Here is a 25,702-nt window from a genome sequence, read left to right on the forward strand (position 1 = left end):
AACCAGTGTACAAAAGACATAAAACCGTGTAAATACAAAAGAAAAAAGAAATTGCCATTAGGAAATGGTTGAGCAAACTCGATGGGCCAAATGGCCTTTCTCCTCGAAAGTGAATCAACAGGTTGTTGAAATAGTTCAGTGATGGGGCAAGTGAAGTGGAGTAAAATTATCCCCTCTGGTTCAAAAACCTGATGGCTGAGGGGTAATAACTGTTCCTGAACCTGGTGGTGAGAGTCTCAAGGCTCCTGTACCTTCTTCCTGATGGCAGCAGTGAGAAGAGAGCATGATCTGGGTGGTGGGGGTCCCGGATGATGGATGCTGCTTTCCTGCGAAGGTGGTCCGTGTAGATGTGCTCAGTGGTGGGGAGGGATTTACCTGTGACGGGCTGGGCTGTATCCATTACTTTTTGTAGGATTTTCCATTCCACCAGCTGTGATGCAACCAGTCAATATATTCCCTACCACGCATCTATAGAAGTTTGTCAAAGTTTTAGGTGTCATGCCAAATCTTTGCAAACTTTTAAGGAAGTAGAGGCATTGCCGTGCTTTCTTCATAATTACATTTACACACTAGCCCCAGGATAAGTCCTTTGAAATGAAAACACTGAGAAATTTAAAGTTGCTGACCCTCTCCACCTGTGATCCCTCAATGAGGACTGGCTCATGGACTTTGGTTTCCTCCTCGTGTAGTCAAGGGTATTCTTCTTGGTCTTGCTGACATTAAGAGATTTGTTGTAACGGCATCACTTAGCCAGATTTTCAGTCTCCTTTGATTCGGCTAATGACAGTGGTGTCATCAGGAAAATTAAATATGGCATTGGAACAGTGCTGAGCCACACAGTCATATGGGTAAAGTGCGTAGAGTAGGGGATAAGCACATAGCCTTATGATGCACCTGTGCTGATGGAGATTGAGGAGGAGATGTTGTCAATCAGAACTGACTGGGGTCCGCAAATGAGGAAATAGAGGATCCACTTGAACAGGAGATAGTGCGGCTAAGGTCCTGAAGCTTATTAATTAGTTTTGAGAAGATGATGGTATTGAATGCTGAGCTGTAATCAATAAAGAGCAACCAAAGTATGCACTTTGCTGTCCAGATGTTTCAGCATTGAGTGAAGAACCAATGAAATGGCATCTGCTGAGAAGCTGTTATGTCAATAGGCAAACTGGAGAGGATCCAAGCTGCTTCTCAGACAGGAGTTGATGTGTTTCATCACCACCCTCTCAAGACATTTCATCACAGTGGTTATATGTACTACTGGATGATAGTCACTGAGGCAGATTTCCACATTCTTCTTAGGCGCCAGTATAACTGAAGCCTGCTTGAAGCAAGTAGGTAACTCAGACTGAAAAATGAGAGGTTAAATATATCAGTAAACACTCCAGCCAGCTGATCACAGGTCATTAGTACTCAGCCAGGTAAAAAAAACATAGAAAACCTACAGCACAATACAGGCCCTTCGGCCGACAAAGCGGTGCCAAACATGTCCCTACCTTAGAAATTACCTATGGTTACCCATAGCCCTCTACTTTTCTAAGCTCCATGTACTTGTCCAGGAGTCTCTTAAAAGACCCTATCGTATCCACCTCCACCACTGTCGCCGGTAGCCCATTCCACACACTCACCACTCTCTGCGTAAAAAAAAACTTATCCCTGACATGTCCTCTGTACCTACTTCCAAGCACCTTAAAACTGTGCCTTCTCGTGCTAGCCATTTCAGCCCTGGGAAAAAGCCTCTGACTATCCACACGATCAATGCCCCACATCATCTTATACACATCTATCAGGTCACCTCTCATCCTCCGCCGCTCCATGGAGAAATGGCCAAGTTCACTCAACCTATAAGGCATGCTCCCCAATCCAGGCAACGTCCTTGTAATTTTCCTCTGCACCCTTTCTATGGTTTCCATGTCCTTCCTGTAGTGAGGCGACCAGAACTGAGCACAGTACTACAAGTGGGGTCTGACCAGGGTCCTATATAGCTGTAACATTACCTCTTGGCTCTTAAAACTCAATCCCATGATTTATGAAGGCCAATGCACTGTACGCCTTCTTAACCACAGAGTCAACCTGCACAGCAGCTTTGAGTGTCCTATGGACTTGGACTCCAAGATCCCTCTGATCCTCCACACTGCCAAGAGTCTTGCCATTAATACTATATTCTGCTATCATATTTGACCTACCAAAATGAACCACCACACACTTATCTGGGTTGAACTCCATCTGCCATTTCTCAGCCCAGTTTTGCATCTTATCAATGTCCCGCTGTAACCTCTGACAGCCCTCCACACTATCCACAACACCCTGAATCTTTGTGTCATCAGCAAATTTACTAACCCATCCCTCCACTTCCTCATCCAGATACCCCGAACTCTAAGCAAATGGGCTTTAAGGCTCCATATGCCAGTTGTGAATCTAGCCTCAACCAACAACCCCCAATCTACTTTCTCCAGCTTCATTATCCTTCTCCCAGTTTAGCACTTTCATCCAAGAACCAGTGTAATCTTTATCTATACCCATCTTAAAACTAAAGGATTCATTTACACTGTATCCATAGTGCTCAGCCACAGTAAATTCAATCACATGGCCAATCTCGTTACACAGTACAAGTTGTGGTGCAGCCCCATCCTTAGTTGACTTACCTACACATTGTTTGCTTTAAACACTTGTGCTTGAAACCACCTTAATAAATTCAGTTATTTTTCTATTTTATTTTTACCTGAAAAGATGTTGAAGGATCAGTAAATTTGTCAAGAACTGGTAAGAGTAGTTGAGCATTCTCTTCACAGTTGTATAGCTTATAATTCACTTCTATATCAATAGCAGAGACACAATCAATGGTACAATGCTGAAATTAAAGAATTAAAAATTTTAGTTAGGCTTCCTGTGAAAAATAGAACAAATAGGATTTCTATAGCACCTCTAAAACTGGTCTAAGATTCTGCACTTTAATTCATAAACGGGCCATGGAAATCATTAGTACTAATGTGACTGAATTTTTTGAGAAGTTACCATAACTCAGTGAGGGAGCAAGACTTTTGATGATGTGTGACATGACAAGCTGCTGAAAAAAAACTAAAGCACATGACATCCATGATAAAGTGGCACATTGGATCCAGAAATATATGTCCATGGCAGGAAGCAGACTGAAATGATTTTCTGTGACTTGTGGGTCCCACAGGACTCAATAACTTCTGGTTTTGCTTGTTGTAATATATATATTAATATGAAAAAGACTGAGGAGCTGGTGGTAGACCTGAGGAGAGCTAAGGTACCGGTGACCCCTGTTTCCATCCAGGGGGTCAGTGTGGACATGATGGAGGATTACAAATACCTGGGGATACGAATTGACAATAAACTGGACTGGTCTAAGAACGCTGAGGCTGTCTACAAGAAGGGTCAGAGCTGTCTCTATTTCCTGAGGAGACTGAGGTCCTTTATCATCTGCCAGACGATGCTGAGGATGTTCTATGAGTCTGTGGTGGCCAGTGCTATCATGTTTGCTGTTGTGTGCTGGGGCAGCAGGCTGAGGGTAGCAGACACCAACAGAATCAACAAACTCAGTCATAAGGCCAACGATGTTGTAGGGATGGAACTGGACTTTCTCACGGTGGTGTCTGAAAAGAGGATGCTGTCTAAGTTGCATGCCATCTTGGACAATGTCTCCCAGCCACTACATAATGTACTGGGTGGGCACAGGAGTACATTCAGCCAGAGACTCATTCCTCCGAGATGCAGCACAGAGCGTCATAGGAAGTCATTCCTGCCTGTGGCCATCAAACTTTACAACTCCTCCCTTGGAGGGTCAGACACCCTGAGCCAATAGGCTGGTTCTGGACTTATTTCATAATTTACTGGCATAATTTACATATTACTATTCAACTATTTATGGTTCTATTACTATTTATTATTTATGGTGCAACTGTAACAAAAACCAATTTCCCCTGGGATCAATAAAGTATGACTATGACTATGACTATATATCTCCAAATATGGAGAAATGATACAAAAGTTACAGATGATACAATTAGCTATCTGGTTCACAGTAAGTATCAAAGCTTTAACTGTAAAGAAACTGGGGTGGTCTGATCAATTCAGCAGCAAAAATTTGAAATGGAATAAGTGGAATATAAATGGAGCACTTAGGTGGCATAGGACAAGATTGGCCAAAGGTTTCCTTAAGGGAAAATCTTGCCTGACAAATCTGTTGGAATTCTTTGAGGAGATTACAAGTAGGATAGATAAAGGGGATACAGTGGATGTTGTATATTTGGATTTTCAGAAGGCCTTTGACAAGGTGCCAAACATGAGGCTATTACCAAATTAAGAGCCCATGGTATTACAGAAAGTTACTGGCATGGTTAGAGCATTAGCTGACTGGAAGGAGATAGTGAGTGGGAATAAAAGGATCCTTTTTCTGATTGGCTGCCAGTGACTAGTGGTGTTCCACAGGGGTTGGTGTTGGGACTGTTTTTTTATGCTGTATATCAATGATTTTGATGATGGAATAGATGGCTTTGTTGCCAGGTTTGCAGATGATATGAAGATTGCTGGAGGGGCAGGTAGTGTTGAGGAAACAGGTAGGCTGCAAAAGAACTTAGACAGATTAGGAGAATGGGCAAGAAAGTGGCAAATGAAATACAATGTTGGAAAATACATAGTCATGCACTTTGGTAGAAGGAATAAAAGTGCAGGCTATTTTCTAAATGGGGTGAAAATCCAAAAATCTGAGAGGCAAAGAGATTGGGAGTCCTTATGCAGAACACCATAAAGGTTAACTTGCAGGTTGAGTGAGTGGTGAGGAAGGCAAATGCAATGTTAGCATTCATTTCAAGGTCTCAAATACAAGAGCAGGGATGTGATGCTGAGGCTTCATACAGCACTGGTGAGGCCTCTCCTTGAGTATTGTGAACAGTTTTGGGCTTCTCATCTAAGAAAAGATGTGCTGGCATGGAGAGGGTTCAGAGGAGGTTCACAAGGATGATTCCGGGAATGGAAGGGTTATCATACAAAGAATAGTTGATGGCTCTAGGTCTGTACTCACTGGAGTTTAGACGGATGAGGGGGAATCTCATTGAAACCTTTAAATATTGAAAGTCCTAGACCGAGTAGATGTGGAAAGGATGTTTCTCATGATGGAGAGTCTAGGACAAGAGGGCACAGCCTCAAGATAAAGGGGCGTCCATTTAAAACAGAGATGCGGAGAAATTTCTTTAGCCAAAAGGATGGTGAATTTGTGGAATTTGTTGCCAAAGGTAGCTGCAGAGGCCAGGTCATAGGATGTATTTAAGGCAGAGCTTGATAGGTTCTTGATTGGACATGGCCTCAAAGGTTACAGGGAGAAGGCTGGGGAGTGGGGCTGAGGAGGGGAAAAAAGGATCAGCCATGATTGAATGGTGGAGCAGACTCAATGGGCCAAATGGCCTAATTCTGCTCCTATGTCTTATGGTTTTATAATCCAGAATAGAGTGAGTTAATGTATTTTTGTACTCCTTCATTTTTCAGGATCTAGGTGTCACAAGGGTTGCCAGCATTTATTGCCATTACTAAATACTTTGAGACAATGGAGGTGAGCCACCTTCTTGAACCACTGAAAACATTCTCCTGAGAATCGGAGCAGGAGTGCGGCAGAAGCCATTATGATTTTTTCTTTTTCTCATCGGAGTTCAGAGAGGTGGGACTGCGCAGGCATGTGACGTTGGGCAGTGAAACGTGGAAGATTTAAAAGGAACACAGCCGTATGCAGCGGGCAGCGTCGTTCTGCGGGCTGCGGAGTGAGCTGGGAGCAGAGTGAAGGCTTAAGGGATTTGGCTCAACAGGCTTAGGCGGAAACAGGCGAGGCAAACTAGGTTTGAACATAGAACATAGAATAGTACAGCACATTACAGGCCCTTCGGCCCACAATGTTGTGCTGACCCTCAAACCCTGCCTCCCATATAACACCCACCTTAAATTCCTCCATATACCTGTCTAGTAGTCTCTTAAACTTCACTAGTGTATCTGCCTCCACCACTGACTCGGGCAGTGCATTCCACGCACCAACCACTCTCTGAGTAAAAAACCTTCCTCTAATATCCCCCTTGAACTTCCCACCCCTCACCTTAAAGCCATGTCCTCTTGCATTGAGCAGTGGTGCCCTGGGGAAGAGGCGCTGGCTATTCACTCTATCTATTCCTCTTAATATCTTGTACACCTCTATTTTCCTCCTTCTCTCCAAAGAGTAAAGCCCTATCTCCCTTAATCTCTGATCATAATCCATACTCTCTAAATCAGGCAGCATCCTGCTAAATCCTGGTTTGGTTTTCAATTTTCCCTGTTACTTGAGGAAAGGAGGAAGTATGAGTGTGAGGGCAGCTTGCTGTTCTCGGTGTCGGATGTGGGAGGTGCTGGAGTCTCCTAGCCTCCTGGACGTCCACATCTGCGCCAGGTGCGCCGAGATGCATCTCCGAAGGGACCGCTTTAGGGAACTGGAGCTGCAGCTCGATGACCTTCGTCTGGTCAGGGAGAGTGAGGAGTTGATAGACAGGATTTACAGGCAGGTGGTCACACCGGGGCCACGGGGGGCAGACAAATGGGTCATGGTTAGGAGGGGGAAGGGGAAGTGTCAGGTACTAGAGAGTACCCCAGTGGCTGTGCCCCTTGACAATAAGTACTCCTGTCTGAGTACTGTTGGGGGGGACAGCTTACCTGGGGGAAGCAACAGTGCCCGTGCCTCCGGCACAGAGTCCGGCCCTGTAGCTCAGAAGGGTAGGGAAAGGAAGAGGAGAGCAGTAGTAATAGGGGACTCGATAGTTTGTGGTACCAATGACATAGGAAGGAAAAGGGAAAAGGGAAGAGGTCCTGAAAGGAGAATATAGGGAGTTAGGAAGGGAGTTGAGAAGAAGGACCGCAGAGGTAGTAATCCAGGGATTAGTGCCTGTGCCACTCGACAGAGAGAGTAGGAATGCAATGAGGTGGAGGATAAATGCGTGGCTGAGGGATTGGAGCAGGGGGCAGGGATTAAAGTTTCTGGATCATTGGGACCTCTTTTGGCGCAGGTGTGACCTGTACAAAAAGGACAGGTTGCACTTGAATCCTAGGGGGACCAATATCCTGGTGGGGAGATTTGCGAAGGTTATTGGGGAGACTTTAAACTACAAACGTTTGTAGAATGGTTGGGGGGTGGGAATCAAATTGAAGAGACTAGGAGAGAGGAGGTTAGTTCACAAATAGAGAAAGTTAGTAGACAGTGTGTGAGGGAGGATAGGCAGGGGACAGAGAATGGGAGCACTCAGACCGAAGATGTAGGGGAGAAAGAAGAAAAAGATAACAAAGTTGTTTGCACCATCAGGGATAAACAGAGAGTAAGAGGTGGAGAGTTTCTTAAATGCATCTATTTTAATGCTAGGAGCATTGTAAGAAAGGTGGATGAGCTTAGAGCATGGATTGATACCTGGAAATATGATGTTGTAGCTATTAGTGACATGGTTGCAGGAGGAGTGTGATGGGCAACTAAATATTCCTGGATTTCGTTGCTTCAGGTGTGATAGAATTGGAGGGACAGAGGGGGAGGTGTTGCATTGCTTGTCAGAAAAAATATTACAGTGGGGCTTTGGCAGGATAGATTAGAGGACTCGTCTAAGGAGGCTATTTGGTGGGAATTGAGGAATGGGAAAGGTGTAGTAACACTTATAGGGGTGTATTATAGACCATCTAATAGGGAGCGAGATTTGGAGGAGCAAATTTGTAAGGAGATCGCAGATATTTGTAGTAAGCACAAGGCTGTGATTGTGGGAGATTTTAATTTTCCACACATAGACGGGGAAACCCATTCTGTAAAAGGGCTGGGTGGTTTGGAGTTTGTAAAGTTTGTGCAAGATAGTTTTTTTGCAGCAATACATAGAGGTACCAACTAGAGAAGGGGCAGTGTTGGATCTCCTGTTAGGGAACGAGATAGGTCAGGTGACGGAGGTATGTGTTGGGAGCACTTCAGGTCCAGTGATCACAATGCCATTAGTTTCAACATAATTATGGAGAAGGATAGGACTGGACCCAGGGTTCAGATTTTTGATTAGAGAAAGGCTAACTTTGAGGAGATATGAAAGGATTTAGAAGGAGTGGATTGGCACAAATTGTTTTATGGGAAGGATGTAATAGAGAAATGGAGGTCATTTAAAGGTGAAATTTTGAGGGTACAGAATCTTTATGTTCCTGTTAGGTTGAAAGGAATGGTTAAAAGTCTGAGAGAGCCATGCTTTTCAAGGGATAATGGAAAATTGGTTCGGAGAAATTCAGAGATCTACAATAAATATAGGTTGCTTGGAGTAAATGAGGTGCTCGAGGAATATAAAGAATGTAAAAAGAATCTTCAGAAAGAAATTAGAAAAGCTAAAAGAAGATATGAGGTTGCCTTGGCAAGTAAGGTGAAAATAAATCCAAAGAGTTTCTACAGTTATGTTAATAGCAAAAGGATAGTGAAGGATAAAATTGGTCCCTTAGAGAATCAGAGTGGACGGCTATAAGTGGAGCCAAAAGAGATGGGGGAGATTTTGAACAATTTCTTTTCTTCGGTATTCACTAAGGAAAAGGATATTGAATTGCGTAAGGTAAGGGAAACAAGTAGGGTAGTTATGGAAACTATGACGATTAAAAAAGAGGAGGTACTGGTGCCTTTAAGGAAAATAAAAGTGAATAAGTCTTCGGGTCCTGACAGGATATTCCCTAGGACCTTGAGGGAAGTTAGTGTGGAAATAGCAGGGGCTCTGACAGAAATATTTCAAATATCATTAGAAACGGGAATGGTGCCAAAGGATTGGCGTATTGCTCATGTTGTTCCATTGTTTAAAAAGGGTTCTAAGAGTAAACCTAGCAATTATCAGCCTGTGAGTTTGACGTCAACGGTGGGTAAATTGATGGAAAGTATTCTTAGAGATGATATATATAATTATCTGGATAGGCAGAGTCTGATTAAGAACAGTCAACATGGATTTGTGCGTGGAAGGTCATGTTTGACAAATCTTATTGAATTTTTTGAAGAGGTTACTAGGAAAGTTGACGAGGGTAAAGTGGTGGATGTTGTCTATATGGACTTCAGTAAGGCCTTTGACAAGGTTCCACATGGAAGGTTAGTTAGGAAGGTTCAATCGTTAAGTATTAATATTGAAGTAGTAAAATGGATTCAGCAGTAGCTGGATGGGAGAAGCCAGAGAGTAGTGGTGGATAACTATTTGTCAGATTGGAGGCCGGTGTCTAGTGGTGTGCCTCAGGGATCTGTACTGGGTCCAATGTTGTTTGTCATATATATTAATGATCTGGATGATGGGGTGGTAAATTGGATTAGTAAGTATGCAAGATGATACTAAGATAGGTGGTGTTGTGGATAATGAAGTAGGTTTTCAAAGCTTGCAGAGAGATTTAGGCCAGTTAGAAGAGTGGGCTGAAAGATGGCAGATGGGATTTACTGCTGATAAATGTGAGGTGCTACATTTTGGTAGGATTAATCAAAATAGGACATACATTGTAAATGGTAGGGCATTGAAGAATGCAATAGAACAAAGGGATCTAGGAATAATGGTGCATAGTTCCCTGAAGGTGGAATCTCATGTGGATAGGGTGGTGAAGAAGGCTTTTGGTATGCTGGCCTTCATAAATCAAAGCATTGAGTATAGGAGTTGGGATGTAATGTTGAAATTGTACAAGGCATTGGTGAGGCCAAATTTAGAGTATTGTGTAAGTTCTGGTCACCAAATTATAAGAAAGATGTCAACAAAATTGAGAGAGTACAGAGAAGATTTACTAGAATGTTACCTGGGTTTCATCTCCTAAGTTACAGAGAAAGGTTGAACAAGTTGGGTCTTTATTCTTTGGAGCGTAGAAGGTTGACGGGGGGACTTGATAGAGGTATTTAAAATTATGAGGGGGATAGATAGAGTTGACGTGGATCAGCTTTTTTCCATTGAGAGTGGGGAGATTCAAACAAGAGGACATGAGTTGAGAGTTAAAGGGCAAAAGTATAGGGGTAACATGAGGGGGAACTTCTTTACTCAGAGAGTTGTGGCAGTATGGAATGAGCTTCCAGCAGAAGTGGTTGAGGCAGGTTTGATATTGTCATTTAAAGTTAAATTGGATAGCTATATGGACAGGAAAGGAATGGAGGGTTATGGGCTGAGTGCAGGTCGGTGGGACTAGGTGAGAGTAAGAGTTCAGCATGGACTAGAAGGGCCGAGTTGGCCTGTTTCCATGTTGTAATTGTTATATGGTTATATAGTTCACATTCACAGAGCTGTTAGAGAGGACATTTTAGGATATACCCAGTAGTGGATAAATTGCTAGAGGGGATTCTAGGACAAGAGAACTATCTGTGTTTGGAAAAACAAGGACTGATTTGGGATAGTCTGCATAGCCTTAAGTGTGGGAAATCATTTGCCTCATGGAAGGCTGATTAGAACATTAAGGCACATGAGATCCACATCAGGATAGGTTGAGGATAGGTTCTGCCTCATGAGCCCAATTGAATTCTTCAAGGAAGTGACAAATAGATGAAATTACATTAGTGCGTGTGGTGAACAAATTGAAGATTCAATATTGTTTAATGTCATTTTCAGTATTCACTTTACACCGCATGCTGTCGGAGCAGTGCTGCCAGGATAATCAAGGACATGACCCACCCGGCCAACACACTTTTCGTTCCTCTTCCCTCCGGGAGAAGGCTCAGGAGCTTGAAGACTCATATGGCCAGATTTGGGAACGGCTTCTTTCCAACTGTGATAAGACTGCTGAATGGATTCTGACCCAGATCTGAGCCGTACCCTCCAAATATCTGGACCTGTCTCTCGGTTTTTTTGCACTACCTTACTTTCCATTTTTCTATTTTCTATTTTCTATTTATGATTTATAATTTAAATTTTTAATATTTACTCATTGTTACTATTTTAAATATTTTAATATTTAATATTTGTAATCCAGGGAGTGGGAAGCGCAGAATCAAATATTGTTGTGATGATTGTATGTTCTAGTATCAATTGTTTGGTGACAATAAAGTATAAAGTAGAAAGTATAAGTATAAAGTATTCAAGTACAAAGGAGAATGGAATAATTGTGACTTCATATCGATGCAACACAAAAAGAGGAACACAATAAAAATAAATAAAACAATAAACATAAAAGTGTGCAATAGCTTATATACATAGATTGATTGTATGTACATAAAGTGACTATAGGATGTTACATAAGGTGACTGACAGAAAATACTAAGGTAGTGGTGGAGGTGTTTGATCAGCCTTACGACTTGGGGAAAGTAACTGTTTTTGAGTCTGGTGGATTTTAGTCAGGTGTTTGACAACGTTCCACTTGATAGGCTTATTCAGAAAGTCAGGAGGCATGTGATCCAGGGAATCTTGGTAGCAACAAACACAAAAATTGTGGAGGTACTCAGCAGGTCAGGCAGCATTTACAGAAATTAATAAAATGTTGACATTTCAAGCCGAGACCCTTCATCAGGACTGGTAATGAAGGCGGAAGAAAACAGAGTAAGAGTGTGAGAGGAGGGGAAGGAAAACAAAAGAAGATGATAGGTGAAGCCAACTGGAAAGGGAGAGGCGATAAGCAGAGAGGTGATGGGTAGAAAAGGTGAAGGGTTGAAGAAGGAGGAATCTGATAGGAGAGGGGAGTGGATCATGGGAAAAAGGGAAGGAGGAAGTGCACTGGAGGAGGTGACAGGCAGGTAGGAGAAGAGAAGGGGGGCAGGTAGCCAGAGAGGGGAACAGAAGAAGAGGGAAGAGGGAAGGGAAAAATTAGCAGAAGTCAGAGAAATTGATGTTCATACATCAGATTGGAGGCTACCCAGATGGAATATGAGGTATTGCTCCTCCAACTTGAGAGTAGCCTCATCATGGCAGTAGAGTAGGCCATGGACCAACACGTCGGAATGGGAATGGGGATTAGAATTTAAATGGTTGACCACCGGGAAATCCCACTTGTTGCTGATGGAGTAAAGCTGCTCAACAAAATGGTCCTCCAATTTATGTCAGATCTTCCCGATGTAGAGGAAGCTGCATTGGGAGCACTGGATACAGTAGACGACCCCAAAAAACTTGCAGGTGAAGTGCTGCCTCATCTGGAAGGACTATATGGGGCTCTGAATGGAGGTGGGGGAGAAGGTAAACGGGCATGAGTATGTTGGCCATGGTGGATTTAAAATATGGAAAAAAAACATTGAACTAGAATGGGTCAAAGACAGTGGAAGCAGGCAGATCAATTTTCTTTGTTCCTGCCATGTGCTTGGAGATGGAGGCTACCATTTTAGGAACTGTTTTACATCCTCCATTTTGCGAGATGAAGGTGTTTTGCTTTCTATGTTTTAAAGTAGACCCAGTGATGCTTCAGGTAATCTGTTGAACTAGAGATCATCCCCAAGGTAGTTGTTTGTGAGGTGTACTTTGATATAACGTAACATGCAGGTTTGTGAGTGTTGGGGTTGTGGCCTGCCTGAAGTGATTTGAGCTGGTTACTGAAGAGAACAAAGTGCCATTTTATTGAATGTCACTTGCTGGGAAGAGGGCAATAAATGGATGCTGGCCTGGAGCAAAACCAATAAAAAGATGTTAAAGGTCAATCAACGATAACTCTCTCAAGAGACCCATCATCACAAGGAAGAACCCCCATGCCAGGGGCTGGGCGAAGAAAGGATCGATCACCTGGCCAATGGAGATCCCCTATTTCAGTGTTATGAATTGGACAAGTTGTCTGAGTGAGTGTTGGTACCGAGGGAACAGTAGAATTCATGTTCTAAGCTGTTGGCCCGGGGTCAACGTAGTTATGTTGTTTGTACAGAGAAAATAAAGTGTGAGCTTTGATTAATTACGAGCTGCGTAGTGAATTTCCTAACCTAGTTCCGTTGACAAACAGTCAACAAGTAGTTCTTCTTCCACTTGATGGGATAAGTAACAGGTGAGAGATCAGTGGGGAGGAATGAATGGACAAAGAATCATGGAGAGAGCAATCCCTGTGCAAAGTAGAGAGTGGGGGAGGTAAAGATGTTTTTGCTGTTAGGATCCCATTGAAGATGGCAGAAGGGTTGCAGAGAATGACGGATTCATAATAGGTTTGCCCACAGAGGCAGAGGAAGGCAGGTATATCACTTTGAAGGTAGTAGTTGGAGTATAATTTGCCTGGAGGTTGGTGATCAATGAAGTTGCACAAGGATCTGTTCTGGAACCTCTGCTCTTTGTGATTTTTATAAATGATTTGGATGAAGAAGTGGAAAGGTAGGTTAGTAAGTTTTCAGATGACACAAAGGTTGGTGGTTTTGTGGATAGTGTAGCAAATTGTAATAGGTTACAACAGGATATTTATGGGATGTAGAACTGGGATGAGAAGTGGCAGATAGAGTTCAAGCAGGAGAAATCCGAAGTGATTCACTTTGGAAGATTGAATTTGAAGGCTGAGTGCAGGGTTAATGGCAGGATTCTTAGCAGTGTGCTAGAATAGAGGAATGCTGTGGTCTGCGTCCATAGACCCCCTTAAAGCTGTTCTGCAAATTGATGGGGTGGTTAAGAAGATTTATGGTGTGTTGGCCTTTGTTGATCATGGGACTGAGTTCAAGAGAAACGAGGTATTGTTGCAGCTTTAAAAAAAAACTCTAATTAGACCACATTTGGAGAGTGACCACACTCTAATTAGACCACATTTGTGCTGTTCTAGTCACCTAATCAGAGGAAGATGTGGAAACTTTAGTGAGGGTGTAGGGGGTGGCGGGGCTGGAGATACATCTCTACCAAAGGAGGTGTAAGGCGCTCCCCCCCCTTCTACTAGCATACAGGATACCCTTAGGCAAGGTGTAACACCTGCTTAGCCCCCAGATAAGCCTAGGGAGTGGTGTTGATAGTCATATGAGCAGCTGGTGCATATCACAGGTCCTGGTATGTGACCACTGATGCCAGGTGGTATTGATAATGGCTGCAGTCACCCGACTAGTAAAGACACCGCCCAGAAGAAGACAATGGTAAATTACTTCTGTAGAAGAATTTGCCAAGAACAATCACAGTCATTGACCATGATCACCCACATCATAGGACATGACATATACTAATGATGATGATGTCGAGGAGATTTACCAGGATGCTGCTTGGATTGTAGAGCATGTCTTATGAGGATAGACTGAGCGAGCTAGGGATTTCTCTTTGGAGAAAGGGAGATGAGAGGTAACTAGACAGAGGTGTAAAATATAAGTGGCATAGATAGAATGGACATCCCAAGAAAGAAATAACTAGTACAGGAGAGCATTAATTTAAGTTGATTGGAGGAAGGTATAGGGGGATATCAGAGATATATATATATAATTTTTTTTAAACACAGTGAGCAGTGGGTGCACAGAACACACTGCCGGAGGTGCTGGTAGAGACAATTACATTAGAGATATTTAAGAGACTTTTAGAAAGACCCATGAATTAAAGAAAAGTGGAGGGAAGGGTTAGAATAACCTTGGAGTAGGATAAAAGGGTGGCACAAAATTGTGGGCCAAAGGCCCTGTACTTTGCTGTCCTGTTTTACGTTCTCTGAAATAGTTCAAATCTAAAAGTTGAAGAGTAGAACTAAAATGTATTGCCTACTTTTCAGGACTATTCTGATCTTACCTGCACAGTGATTGAATAGTTTCTACAGGCTCCTTTTGAAAAGCTCAAAGAATCAGACATGGTGCCAGGAGTTCCATCACTTTTTGTAAACATTACCCTTTTGTTTTTTTGTTTTGTGTCCAGGTTGATGGTATAATTAACAAAAGAATTCTTCAAATCTACAAAAAATGCAGAATAAAATATATTCATATATTCTATTTAATTTATTCCAGTTTTTTGCCCAAACCACTTGATTCCAATTTTACTGTACATTTTTCATCTTATTGACAATTAAACATTAATATTGGATTCTTATGATCTGCCATTCCAAGTCTTAATTTCTAATATTATTTTAACTTAGATGTTGGACCACTCTCATAATGAAACCTTTGGACTTAATATACCTGTGAAGCCATTAAGATTCAATCTGTCTGCCAGAGCAACTTGTGATTTATTTTAGCCCTCCTGATTTCCCTCTCGTGTTCTCTTGCATATTTTATAGATTTTATATACATTTACATATATACACACATTTTATATTGATATACATTTTATATATCTCCTCCAGTACCCCATTTGTTCCTGCCTTTCTATACCTGCTATGCACCTCCTTTTTTTCCTTAACAAGGGCCTCAATATCCTTTGAAAATTAAGAATCAAGTTTTTATTCTAACAGGAACATACAAACTGTGTACTCTCAATATTTCACTTTAGAAGGTTTCCCACCTATTAAACATACCTTTGCCAATTCATGCCTGCCAGTTCCTTTATGATGCCATCAAAATTGGCCTTTCTCCAATTTCGAATCTCAACCTGAGGACTGGTCATATCCTTCTCCGTAATTATATTGAAACTAATGGAATTATGATTACTGGATCCAAAGTGTTCGATTCCACACATGTCTGTCACCTGACCTGTCTCATTTCCTAACAGAAGATCGGAATAATAGGAACTGGAGTGATAGGGCTGAGGATGGGGTAGTCAATTTACTAATAAAAGTAGTACGTACTGTGATTGCTAGCAAGAAAAAGCCAATGATAGGGCACAATTATAGTAAATGGAATGAGTTGCATTGCAAAGGGGGGACAAAGATGAAAAGGGTGATGAATACAGGACTGAAGGTATTATACTTGAATGCACGGAGTATGCCAAAAAAGGTAAATGAACTTGTAGCACAGTTACAAATTTGAGTAGCGATTGATTTTTTAATCACCTTAAAATGACTTTACTATCTAGAGAGGTAGCTGTGGTTTTTAGCTGTGACAGACCAAAACAGGAATATTTGATGATTTTCTTTGAAGCTGCTCACATGAGTTGCCTTCTTGACAGCTCCTCACTTTTCTGAATTCCAGTGAGTACAAGCCAGAGCCATCAAATAGTACAAGCCATTCAATCCTGGAATCATTTTCGTGAACCTCCTTTGAACCCTCTCCAGTTTCAGCACATCCTTTCTAAGATAAGGGGTCCAAAACTGCTCACAATACTTCAAGTGATGCCTTATGAAGCCTCAATATTACATCCTTGCATTTATATTCTAGACCTCTCAAAATAATGAAGACTCTCAGCCTGAAATGTCGACTGTTTACTCTTTTCCACAGATACTGCCTGGCCTGTTGAGTTCCTTCAGCATTTTGTGTGCGTTGCTAGGCTACAACTTCCTTTCTTCTGCCTTCTTGCTCTTAAAGAGTGGTATGACATTTGCAATTTTCCAGTCCTTTGAAACCATGCCAGAACATAGTGATTCTTGAAAGATCATTACTAATGCCTCCCCAATCTCTTCATCCACCTCTTTCAGAACCCTAGGGTGTACACCATCTACCCTATCTTCAGACTTTTCAATTTCCCAAGAACCTTCTCCCTGGTAATGGTAACTTCACACACTTCATGACCCTTGATACCTGGAACTGCCGGCATACTGCTAGTGTCTTCCACAGTGAAGATTGATGCAAAATACTTATTCAGTTCATTTACCATTTCCTTGTCCCCCATTGCTACCTCCAGCATCATTTTCCAGCACTCTGATATCCATTTTCTCCTCTCTTTTACACTTTCTCTATCTGAAGAAACTTTTGGTATCCTCTTTAATAATATTGGCTAGGTTACTTTCATATTCCATCTTTACCTTCTTAATGTCTATTTTAGTTGCCTTCTGTTAGTATTCTGTTAGTCCCCATCCTCTAACTGCCCACTAATTTTTGCTCTATTATATGCCCTCTCTTTGGCTTTTAAATTGGCATTGACTTCCCTTGCTAACCACAGTTATGTCATTTTCCCTTTAGAATCTTCCTCTTTGGGATGTATATATCCTGTGCCTTCTGAATTGCTTCCAGAATTTCTAGCCATTGCTGCTCTGCTGTCATCCCTGCCAGTGTGTTATTTCTTTCTCTGTCCCTCTCTCTCTCTCTTCATAAGAATTTCAGGTTGTGTCTTGTGTACATTCTCTGATATTAAATTGAACCATTGAACTATTTTATCCTTAACCCAAGACCTCCAGTTGTAGTCCCACGCAACCTTGGTGCATTAGGAGCATCATCTTGCATACCGTACATTAACATAATAAGAAGACATATAAGACATACTATAGGAGAAGAATTAGGCTATTCTGCCTATCAAGTCTGCTCTGTCATTCTATCATGGCCAATTTATTATCCTGCTCAACCCCATTTTCCTGCCTTCACCCTATTGCCTTTGATGCCTTTACTAATCAGAAACCTATGAATCTCTGTTTTAAGAATTCCCAATGTCTTGGCCTCCACAACTGAATTCCACAGATTCACCACCCTCTGGCTAAAGACATTCCTCCTCATTTCTGTTCCAAAGGGACATCCTTCTATTCTGAGGCTGTACCCTCTGTTCCTAGACTCCCCTGCTACAGAAAATATCCTCTCCACATCCACACTATCTAGGCCTAAAATTCTGTTTACGGGAAACTCTGTTCATTGTTGTATAATCAAACATCCTCAAACGAATATCCTACATTTTGTCTACATCCGTCATCACTACCTTAATCTTTCCTGCATGATCTTAAAACTTAATTGCCCTCAGCAAAATCATGAAAACAATACTGTTGACATTTCTTCTGAATTCTGTACTGGAAAATTACCTAATGATCCAAAATTTGATTCAGCATTGAAACAGACAAGAACTTGAATAATTTTCTTCTGCTCATAAGAGGTTGTAAAAGATAGAGGCACCATCTCTGGAAAAAATGTGGCAGCCACCTTGATGTTGACAACTGGTCTTGAGCTGTAAAAAAAAAATCAATTCATGTTAAAGCTCCAAAATGGAATGTAGAAGTATTCATCTTTTGTTTAACAGTTATTCTAGCTGTGATTCAGAGTTTCCTGCATGACGTCAAATACATTCTGAGCTCTCTTCTCCAGCTCTAACTGGAGTGGCCATTTTGAGAAGGGCTAGCTTCAGGTGGTTTCTGCTGTTGAGGTTAAAGTGCTAATTTTGGTGACCTGGGAAGTAGTAACAAGGAAAAGTAGTTTTTTTTTGTATCCTACAGTCTGAGTCAAAGGGAACATTTGTAATCTTTCTGGAAGGTAGGCTAGTGGTGTGCTTCTCCTGCAGGATGTATATTCTGGCAGACTCCGTAGAGTGATGGGAGCTGCTGATAGACTTATTATAGAGCATCTATAGAGGGAATATAGTGTATGTACATTTAGAGAGCTGGTCACTCTGCAGCCACAGAAAGAGTGGTGGATGACCATGAAGAAGGGTAGTCAAGGGTAGTCATCTCTGGATTGCTGTCTGCAATACATTCCAGTGAGGATAAGACTAGGATGATTTGGCAGACGAATGTGTGGCTGAGGAGTTGGTGAAGGGGATAGGGTTTTGGATTTGTAGATCACTGGGATCTTTTCTGGGGAAGGTACAACCTGTACATAAAGGATGTACTTGAGAGGAACCAATATCCTAGTGGATAAATTTGTTAGAGCATTTAGGGAGGGTTTAAACTAGTTTGGCAGGGGTGTGGGAACTACTTTTGAAGGCCTCCCACTTATTAACACCTCTTTGCCAGAAAACAACCTATCCAATCCATACTTGCCGGATCTTTTCTGATGCCATCAAAATTGGCCTTTCTCTAATTTAGACCACAAGACCATAAGACACAGGAGCAAGATTAGGCCATCTGGCCCATCGAGTCTGCTCCGCCAATCATCATGGCTGATCTGTTTTTTTTTTAATCTCCTCCTCAACCCCAGTTCCCGGCCTTCTCCCCATACTTTTGATGCCATGTCCAATCAAGAACCTATCAATCTCTGCCTTAAATACACCCAACGACCTGGTCTCCACAGATGCACGTGGCAACAAGTTCCACAAATTCACCATCCTTTGCTAAAGAAATTTCTCTGCTTCTCTGTTTTGAAAGGGAGCCCCTCTATCCTGAGGCTGTGTCCTTTTGTCCCTAACTCTCCCACAATGGGAAACATCCTGTCCACATCTACTCTATCTAGGCCTTTCAACACTCAAAAGGTTTCAATGAGATCCCCCCTTCATCCTTCTGAATTCCAGCGAGTTCAGACCCAGAACCATCAAACGTTCCTTGTATGATAACGCTTTCATTCCTGGAATCAGCTTTGTGAACCTCCTTTAGACCCTCTCCAATGCCAGAACAACTTTTCCAAGATGAAGGGCCCAAAAATGTTCACAATACTCAAGGTGAGGTCTCACCAGTTCCTTATAAAGTCTCAGCATCACATCCTTGCTCTTGTATTCTAGACCTCTTGAAATGAATGCTAATATGGCATTTCCCTTCCTCACCACCGACTCAACCTGCAAATTAATCTTCAGGGTGTTCTGCACAAGGACTGCCAAGTCCCTCTGCATCTCAGATTCCTGGATTTTCTCCCGGATTAGAAAATAGTCTGCACATTTATTTCTACTACCAAAGTGCATGACTATGCATTTTTCAACATTGTATATTCCTCAACACCACCTGCCCCTCCACCAATCTTCGTATCATCTGCAGACTTGGGAACAAAGCCATCTATTCCATCATCTTATTGATATACAGCTTATAAAGAAGTGGTCCCAACACCGACTCCTGCAGAACACCACTGGCCACTGGCAGCTAACCAGAAAAGGGTCCTTCGCTACATTGACGACTACATTGGTGCTGCTTCCTGCACCCATGCTGAGCTCGTCAATTTCATCAACTTTACTTCAAACTTCCACCCAGACCTCAAATTCACTTGGTCTATCTCAGACACTTCTCTCCCCTTTCTCGATCTCTCAGTCTCCATCTCTGGAGACAGACTGTCCACTGACATCTTCTACAAGCCCACTGACTCTCATAATACCTCGACTATACCTCTTCCCACCCCGCCACATGCAGAAATGCCATTCCCTATTCCCAGTTCCTCCGTCTCCGCAGCATCTGCTCCCAGGATGAGGTTTTCCGTTCCAGGACATCTCAAATGTCCTCTTTCTTTAAGGATCATGGTTTCCCTTCTGCCGTCATCAATGATGCCCTCACCCGCATCTCACCCATTTCCCGCACCTCAGTCCTCACCCCATCCTCCCACCACCACAACAGGGACAGAGTTCCCCTTGTCCTCACCTACCACCTCACCAGCCTCTGGATCCAGCACATTATCCTCCGCAACTTCAGCCACCTTCAACAGGACCCCACCACTAAGCACATCTTTCCCTCTCCACCCCTCTCCACTTTCCACAGGGATCATTCCCTCCGCGACTCCCTGGTCCACATGTCCCTCCCCACGGATCTCCCACCCGGCACTTATCCCTGTAAGCGTAAGTGCTACACCTGTCCCTACACCTCCTCTCTTGCCACCATTCAGGGCCCCAAACAGTCCTTCCAGGTGAGGCAACACTTCACTTGTGAGTCTGTTGGGGTCATCTATTGCATCCGGTGCGGTCTCCTCTACATCGGTGAAACCCGACGCAGATTGGGGGACCGCTTCGTTGAGCACCTCCGCTCCGTCCATCAAAACAGACAGGATCTTCTGGTTGCCACCCACTTCAACTCTGCTTCCCATTCCCATTCAGATATGTCCATACATGGCCTCCTCTACCGCCATGCTGAGGCTAAACTCAGGTTGGAGGAGCAACAGCTCGTATACCGTTTAGGTAGTCTCCAGCCCCTTGGTATGAACATTGAATTCTCCAACTTCTAGTAATTCCCTCCCCCTCCCTTCTCCTATTCCAGTTTCACTCTGCCCCCTCCCCCAGCTGCCTATCACCTCCCTCATGGTTCCGCCTCCTTCTACTACCCATTGTGTTTTCCCCTATTCTTTCTTCACCTTTCCTGCCTATCACCTCCCTGCCTCCCTTCCCCCACCCCTTTATCTTTCCCCTTACTGGTTTTTCACCTGGAACCTACCAGCCTTCTCCTTCCCACCCTCTCCCCACCTTCTTTATAGGGCCTCTGCCCCTTCCCTCTATAGTCCTGACGAAGGGTTCCGGCCTGAAACGTTGACTGATCGTTTCCACGGATGCTGCCTGACCTGCTGAGTACCTCCAGCGTGTTGTGAGTGTTGCTTTGACCCCAGCATCTGCAACGTATTTTGCGTTCAGAAAAGGGTCCTTTTATTCCCACTCACTGCCTCCTACAAATCAGCCAATGCTCTAACCATGTTAGTAACTTCCCTGTAATATCATGGGCTCTTAACTTGGTAAGCAACCTTATGTGTGGCACCTTGTCAAAGGCCTTCTGAAAGTCCAAATAAACAACATCTACTGCATCCCCTCTATCTATCTTACTTGTGATCTCCTCAAAGAATTCCAACAGGATTGTCAGGCAGGATTTTCCCTGAAGGAAACCATGCTGACGTCCTATCTTGTCCTGTGTCACCAAGTATTCCATCATCTTATCCTTAACAATTGTCTCTAACATCTTCCCAACCGCTGAGGTCAGGCTAACTGGTCTATAATTTCCTTTCTGCTGCCTTCCTCCTTTCTTAAAGAGAGGAGCGACATTTTCAATTTTGCAGTCCTCTGGTACCATGCCAGAGTCCAATGATTTTTGAAAGATCATTTCTAATGCCACCTCAATCTCTAATGCTACCTCCTTCAGAACCCTCGGGTGCAGTTCCTCTGGTCCCGGTGACTTATGTACCTTTAGGTCTTTCAGCATTTTTGGCACCTTCTCTCTTGTAATGGTAACTACACCCACTTCTCTTCCTTCACACACTACAACATCAGGCACACTGCTAGTGTCTTCCACAGTGAAGACTGACACAAAATACTCATTTAGTTCATCAGTTCATCAGGGTTTATTAGATTAAATTAGATTAGATTCAACTTTATTGTCATTGTGCCGAGTACAGATACAAAGCCAATGAAATGCAGTTAGCATCTGACCAGAAACGCAAAGGATAGTGTTATTTACAAAATAACTGCAAATAAAAAGTAAGTGCTACAGCACACAAATATAAAAGTACTGAGACAGTACAATATGGGTGCAATACTGCTTAGCGTTGTGATGTGAGGTTCAGCAGGTCACAGCCTCAGGGAAGAAGCTCTTCCTGTGCCTGCTGGTGCGGGAGCGGAGGCTCCTGTAGCACCTATCGGATGATAGGAGAGTAAAAAGTCCATGGTTAGGGTGAGATGCATCCTTGATAATGCTTTTCGCCCTGCCCAGTCAGTGTTTATGGAAGATGTTCTCAATGGTGGGCAATTGGGTGCTGATAATCCGCTGGGTAGTTTTCACCACATGCTGGAGTGCTTTGCGGTCCGATACGGGATAATTACCATACCACACTGAGATGCAGTTGGTGAGTATGCTCTCAATGGTACAGTGGTAAAAATCCGTCAGTATCTTGGGACAGAGATGAGCTTTCTTGATGCTCCGCAGGAAATAAAGGAGCTGTTGCGCCTTTTTGATCAGGATGGAGAGTTCAGGGACTAGGTGAGATCCTCAGAAATGTGGACACCAAGGAATTTGAAGCTTGATACATGCTCCACTACAGCTCCGTTGATGTAGATGGGGACGGGAGTGTGGCTCCTAGCATGCCTGAAGTCTGCAATGATCTCCTTGGTCTTCTGGGTATTAAGGGCCAGGTTTTTGTCGGCACACCACGCAGCCAGGTGCTGGACCTCATCCCTGTAGGCCGTCTCGTCATGCCCTCTGATCAGGCCAACCACCGTAGTGTCGTCTGCAACTTGATTATGGAGTGAGAACTACATACAGGAACTCAGTGATAAGTGAAAAGGGAGTACAGAAGACCCTCATATAGAACCTCAACCCAAGGACCAGTCCTACCTTCCCCATTATTTATACTGAAACTAATGTTCCCTAATGGGAGATTCAGTCTAGTTGAATTCTCTATATAATGATTAAAGAAACTTTCCTAAGTACATTGGACAAGCTCTATCCCATCAAGTCCTTTTGCAATGTGGGAATCCCAGTCAATATGCACCAAGTTAAATCCAACTACTATCACAACAGACCCAACACATGTTTCTTCAGATACAGGGTCCAATATTGTTTACAATATTCTAAATGTAGTCTGACCAATGCCTTATAAAACCTCGGCAGTACTAACTTTCCCCATCTAACTGCATATTGAAGTCCTCAAGATCACTGTAACATTGTCTTTCTCAAATGTTTTTTTCTGGTATACTTGGTACCCTACACCCTGGCTAATATTCGAAGGTCTGCACATACCTCCTAAAGGGGTCTTTTTATCTTTTCAGTTCCTCAGCTTTACCCACAAAGATTCTGATCCTATGTTGCCCTTAGTTATCAACTTAATTTCATTTTGTACCAAAAAGGCCACCCATCCCCCTCTGCCCACCTGCATGTTCTATTGATAGGATGCACATCCTTAGATGTTTAGCTTCCATCTCTGATTCTCTTTCAGCCACGTCTCCTTGATGCCTATGACATTGTACCCAACAAATTCAATCTGTGCTGTAAACTCATTTACTTTGTAACATACACTGCACACATTCACATGCAACACACTCAATCTTGTATTCATCACCTCCCTACTGAAAGTTGTTCCTCTGTTGCTTTAAGTTAGATTCCAAAATCTTTCTAAACTCTCTATCCTATATTTTTTCATTCTTTAATAATCTCTCCTGCACTTGCCATTCACTTTTACCACAATTTTTCATGTCTTTGAACCCATCACCCTTTCCCTGTCTCTTGCACCGATGTGCAGTCTTACTAATCCTTCATTATTTGTACAATCAACTGAACAACCTTGTTACAAATGGAAGATGCATTCAAATAAAGAGCCTTAATCTTTGATTCTTTTTACAATTTTTACTTGTTCTGGATCCAATTTCTTTTACATGCTTCTACTTGTATTTTCAGTGCTTTCCTGTCACAAATGTGATTGCCATTATCTCCTTCACCATTCTATCATTCCCTTTTGATTTATTAAACATCCTATCACTTCTAAACCTTAGCAGCTTCTTTGACCCATGTAACTGCCTTTATTTAAGTTCAGGTTTTTAGCTTTTGATTTGCATCCCTCTCAGACTAAGCACAAAACCACATGGCTATTCATCCCATTTGTTCATGAAAGCTCCTGTATAGCAATCTTTTAAGGCCCATTTCCCCTTAGCCTTGTCAAATGCTGATTCCAATATTTTTGATAATTCTCATTAACTCTGCTTCCACTATCCTTAAAGACAGCAAATTCCAGGTGATCATTCTCTACATTTTTTTTGTCATATCCCCCCTCGTACTTTTTACTCTCATCTTTGCCCACTGAGAGTTGAACCATTTGTTTATGGAAACAAATGAGAGGTGACCTGATACAGGTGTATAAGATGATGAGAGGCATTGGTCGTGTGGATAGTCAGAGGCTTTTCCCCAGGGCTGAAATGACTAACATGACAGGGCACAGTTTTAAGGTGCTGAGGAGTAGGTAAAGAGGAGATGTCAGGGGTAAGTCTTTTACGCAGAGAGTGGTGAGTGCGTGAAATGGGCTGTCGGCAACTGTGGTGGAGGCGGATATGATAGGGTCTTTTAAGAGCCTTTTGGATAGGTACGTGGAGCTTGGAAAAATAGAGAGCTTTGGGTAAGCCTAGTAATTTCTAAGGTAGGGACATGTTTGGCACAACTTTGTGGACCCAAGGGCCTGTATTACGCTGTATGTTTTCTATGTTTTTCTATGAAACAATTTCTCTCTAGTTACTCTACTTAAACCTAACATAATTTTCTATACCTCTGTCAAGTCTCTTCTCAACTTTCTTTGCTCCAAGGAAAATAATTCCAACTTCTCCAATGTAATTTTACAGCTGAAATTCTTCATTGCTGGAGTCATTCTAATGAATTATGTGATCATTTTTCCCAGACTTTTCAGCTACAAATTATGTATTAACATTATTTCATTCCAAAGAGTATAAAATAGCCTGATTTTTAATTCTGATCTTTACTATGTAACCCAGTTACTACTGTGCATATTTATTTTACAATAAAAAAACAATCCACGTAAAGAATTCCCTTGTCCATTCGTCCCCCCCCATCCCTCGCCACTGATCTCCCTCCTGGCACTTATCCATGTAAGCGGAACAAGTGCTACACATGCCCTTACACTTCCTCCCTTACCACCATTCAGGGCCCCAAACAGTCCTTCCAGGTGAGGCAACACTTCACCTGTGAGTCGACTGGGGTGATATACTGCGTCCGGTGCTCCCGATGTGGCCTTTTATATATTGGCGAGACCCGACGCAGACTGGGAGACCACTTTGCTGAACATCTACGCTCTGTCCGCCAGAGAAAGCAGGATCTCCCAGTGGCCACACATTTTAATTCCACATCCCATTCCCATTCTGACATGTCTATCCACGGCCTCCTCTACTGTAAAGATGAAGCCACACTCAGGTTGGAGGAACAACACCTTATATTCCATCTGGGTAGCCTCCAACCTGATGGCATGAACATCAACTTCTCTAACTTCCGCTAGGCCCCACCTCCCCCTCGTACCCCATCTGTTACTTATTTTTATACACACATTCTTTCTCTCACTCTCCTTTTTCTCCCTCTGTCCCTCTGAATATACCTCTTGCCCATCCTCTGGGTCACCCCCACCCTCTTGTCTTTCTTCCCGGACCTCCTGTCCCATGATCCTCTCGTATCCCCTTTTGCCTATCACCTGTCCAGCTCTTGGCTCTATCCCTCCCCC

The 25,702-nt window shown here is 42.8% G+C and overlaps 1 protein-coding gene across 2 annotated transcripts in view; it reads right to left on the reverse strand.

Annotated features, from left to right (window-relative positions):
* Positions 1–25,702, reverse strand: part of LOC134337106 (integrin alpha-E-like) — a 296,891-nt gene that overhangs the window by 157,229 nt on the left and 113,960 nt on the right. For both annotated transcript variants that reach the window (XM_063031953.1, XM_063031952.1), the window contains exons 17-19: positions 17,695–17,837; positions 14,613–14,770; positions 2,720–2,848 (exon numbers count right to left, since the gene is read on the reverse strand). In XM_063031953.1, coding sequence (XP_062888023.1) covers positions 2,720–2,848; positions 14,613–14,770; positions 17,695–17,837 — 430 coding nt within the window. The remainder of the gene's footprint in view (positions 1–2,719; positions 2,849–14,612; positions 14,771–17,694; positions 17,838–25,702) is intronic.

Source organism: Mobula hypostoma, chromosome 23 (genome assembly GCF_963921235.1).
Source record: "Mobula hypostoma chromosome 23, sMobHyp1.1, whole genome shotgun sequence".
Classification (NCBI taxonomy): Eukaryota; Metazoa; Chordata; class Chondrichthyes; order Myliobatiformes; family Myliobatidae; genus Mobula; species Mobula hypostoma.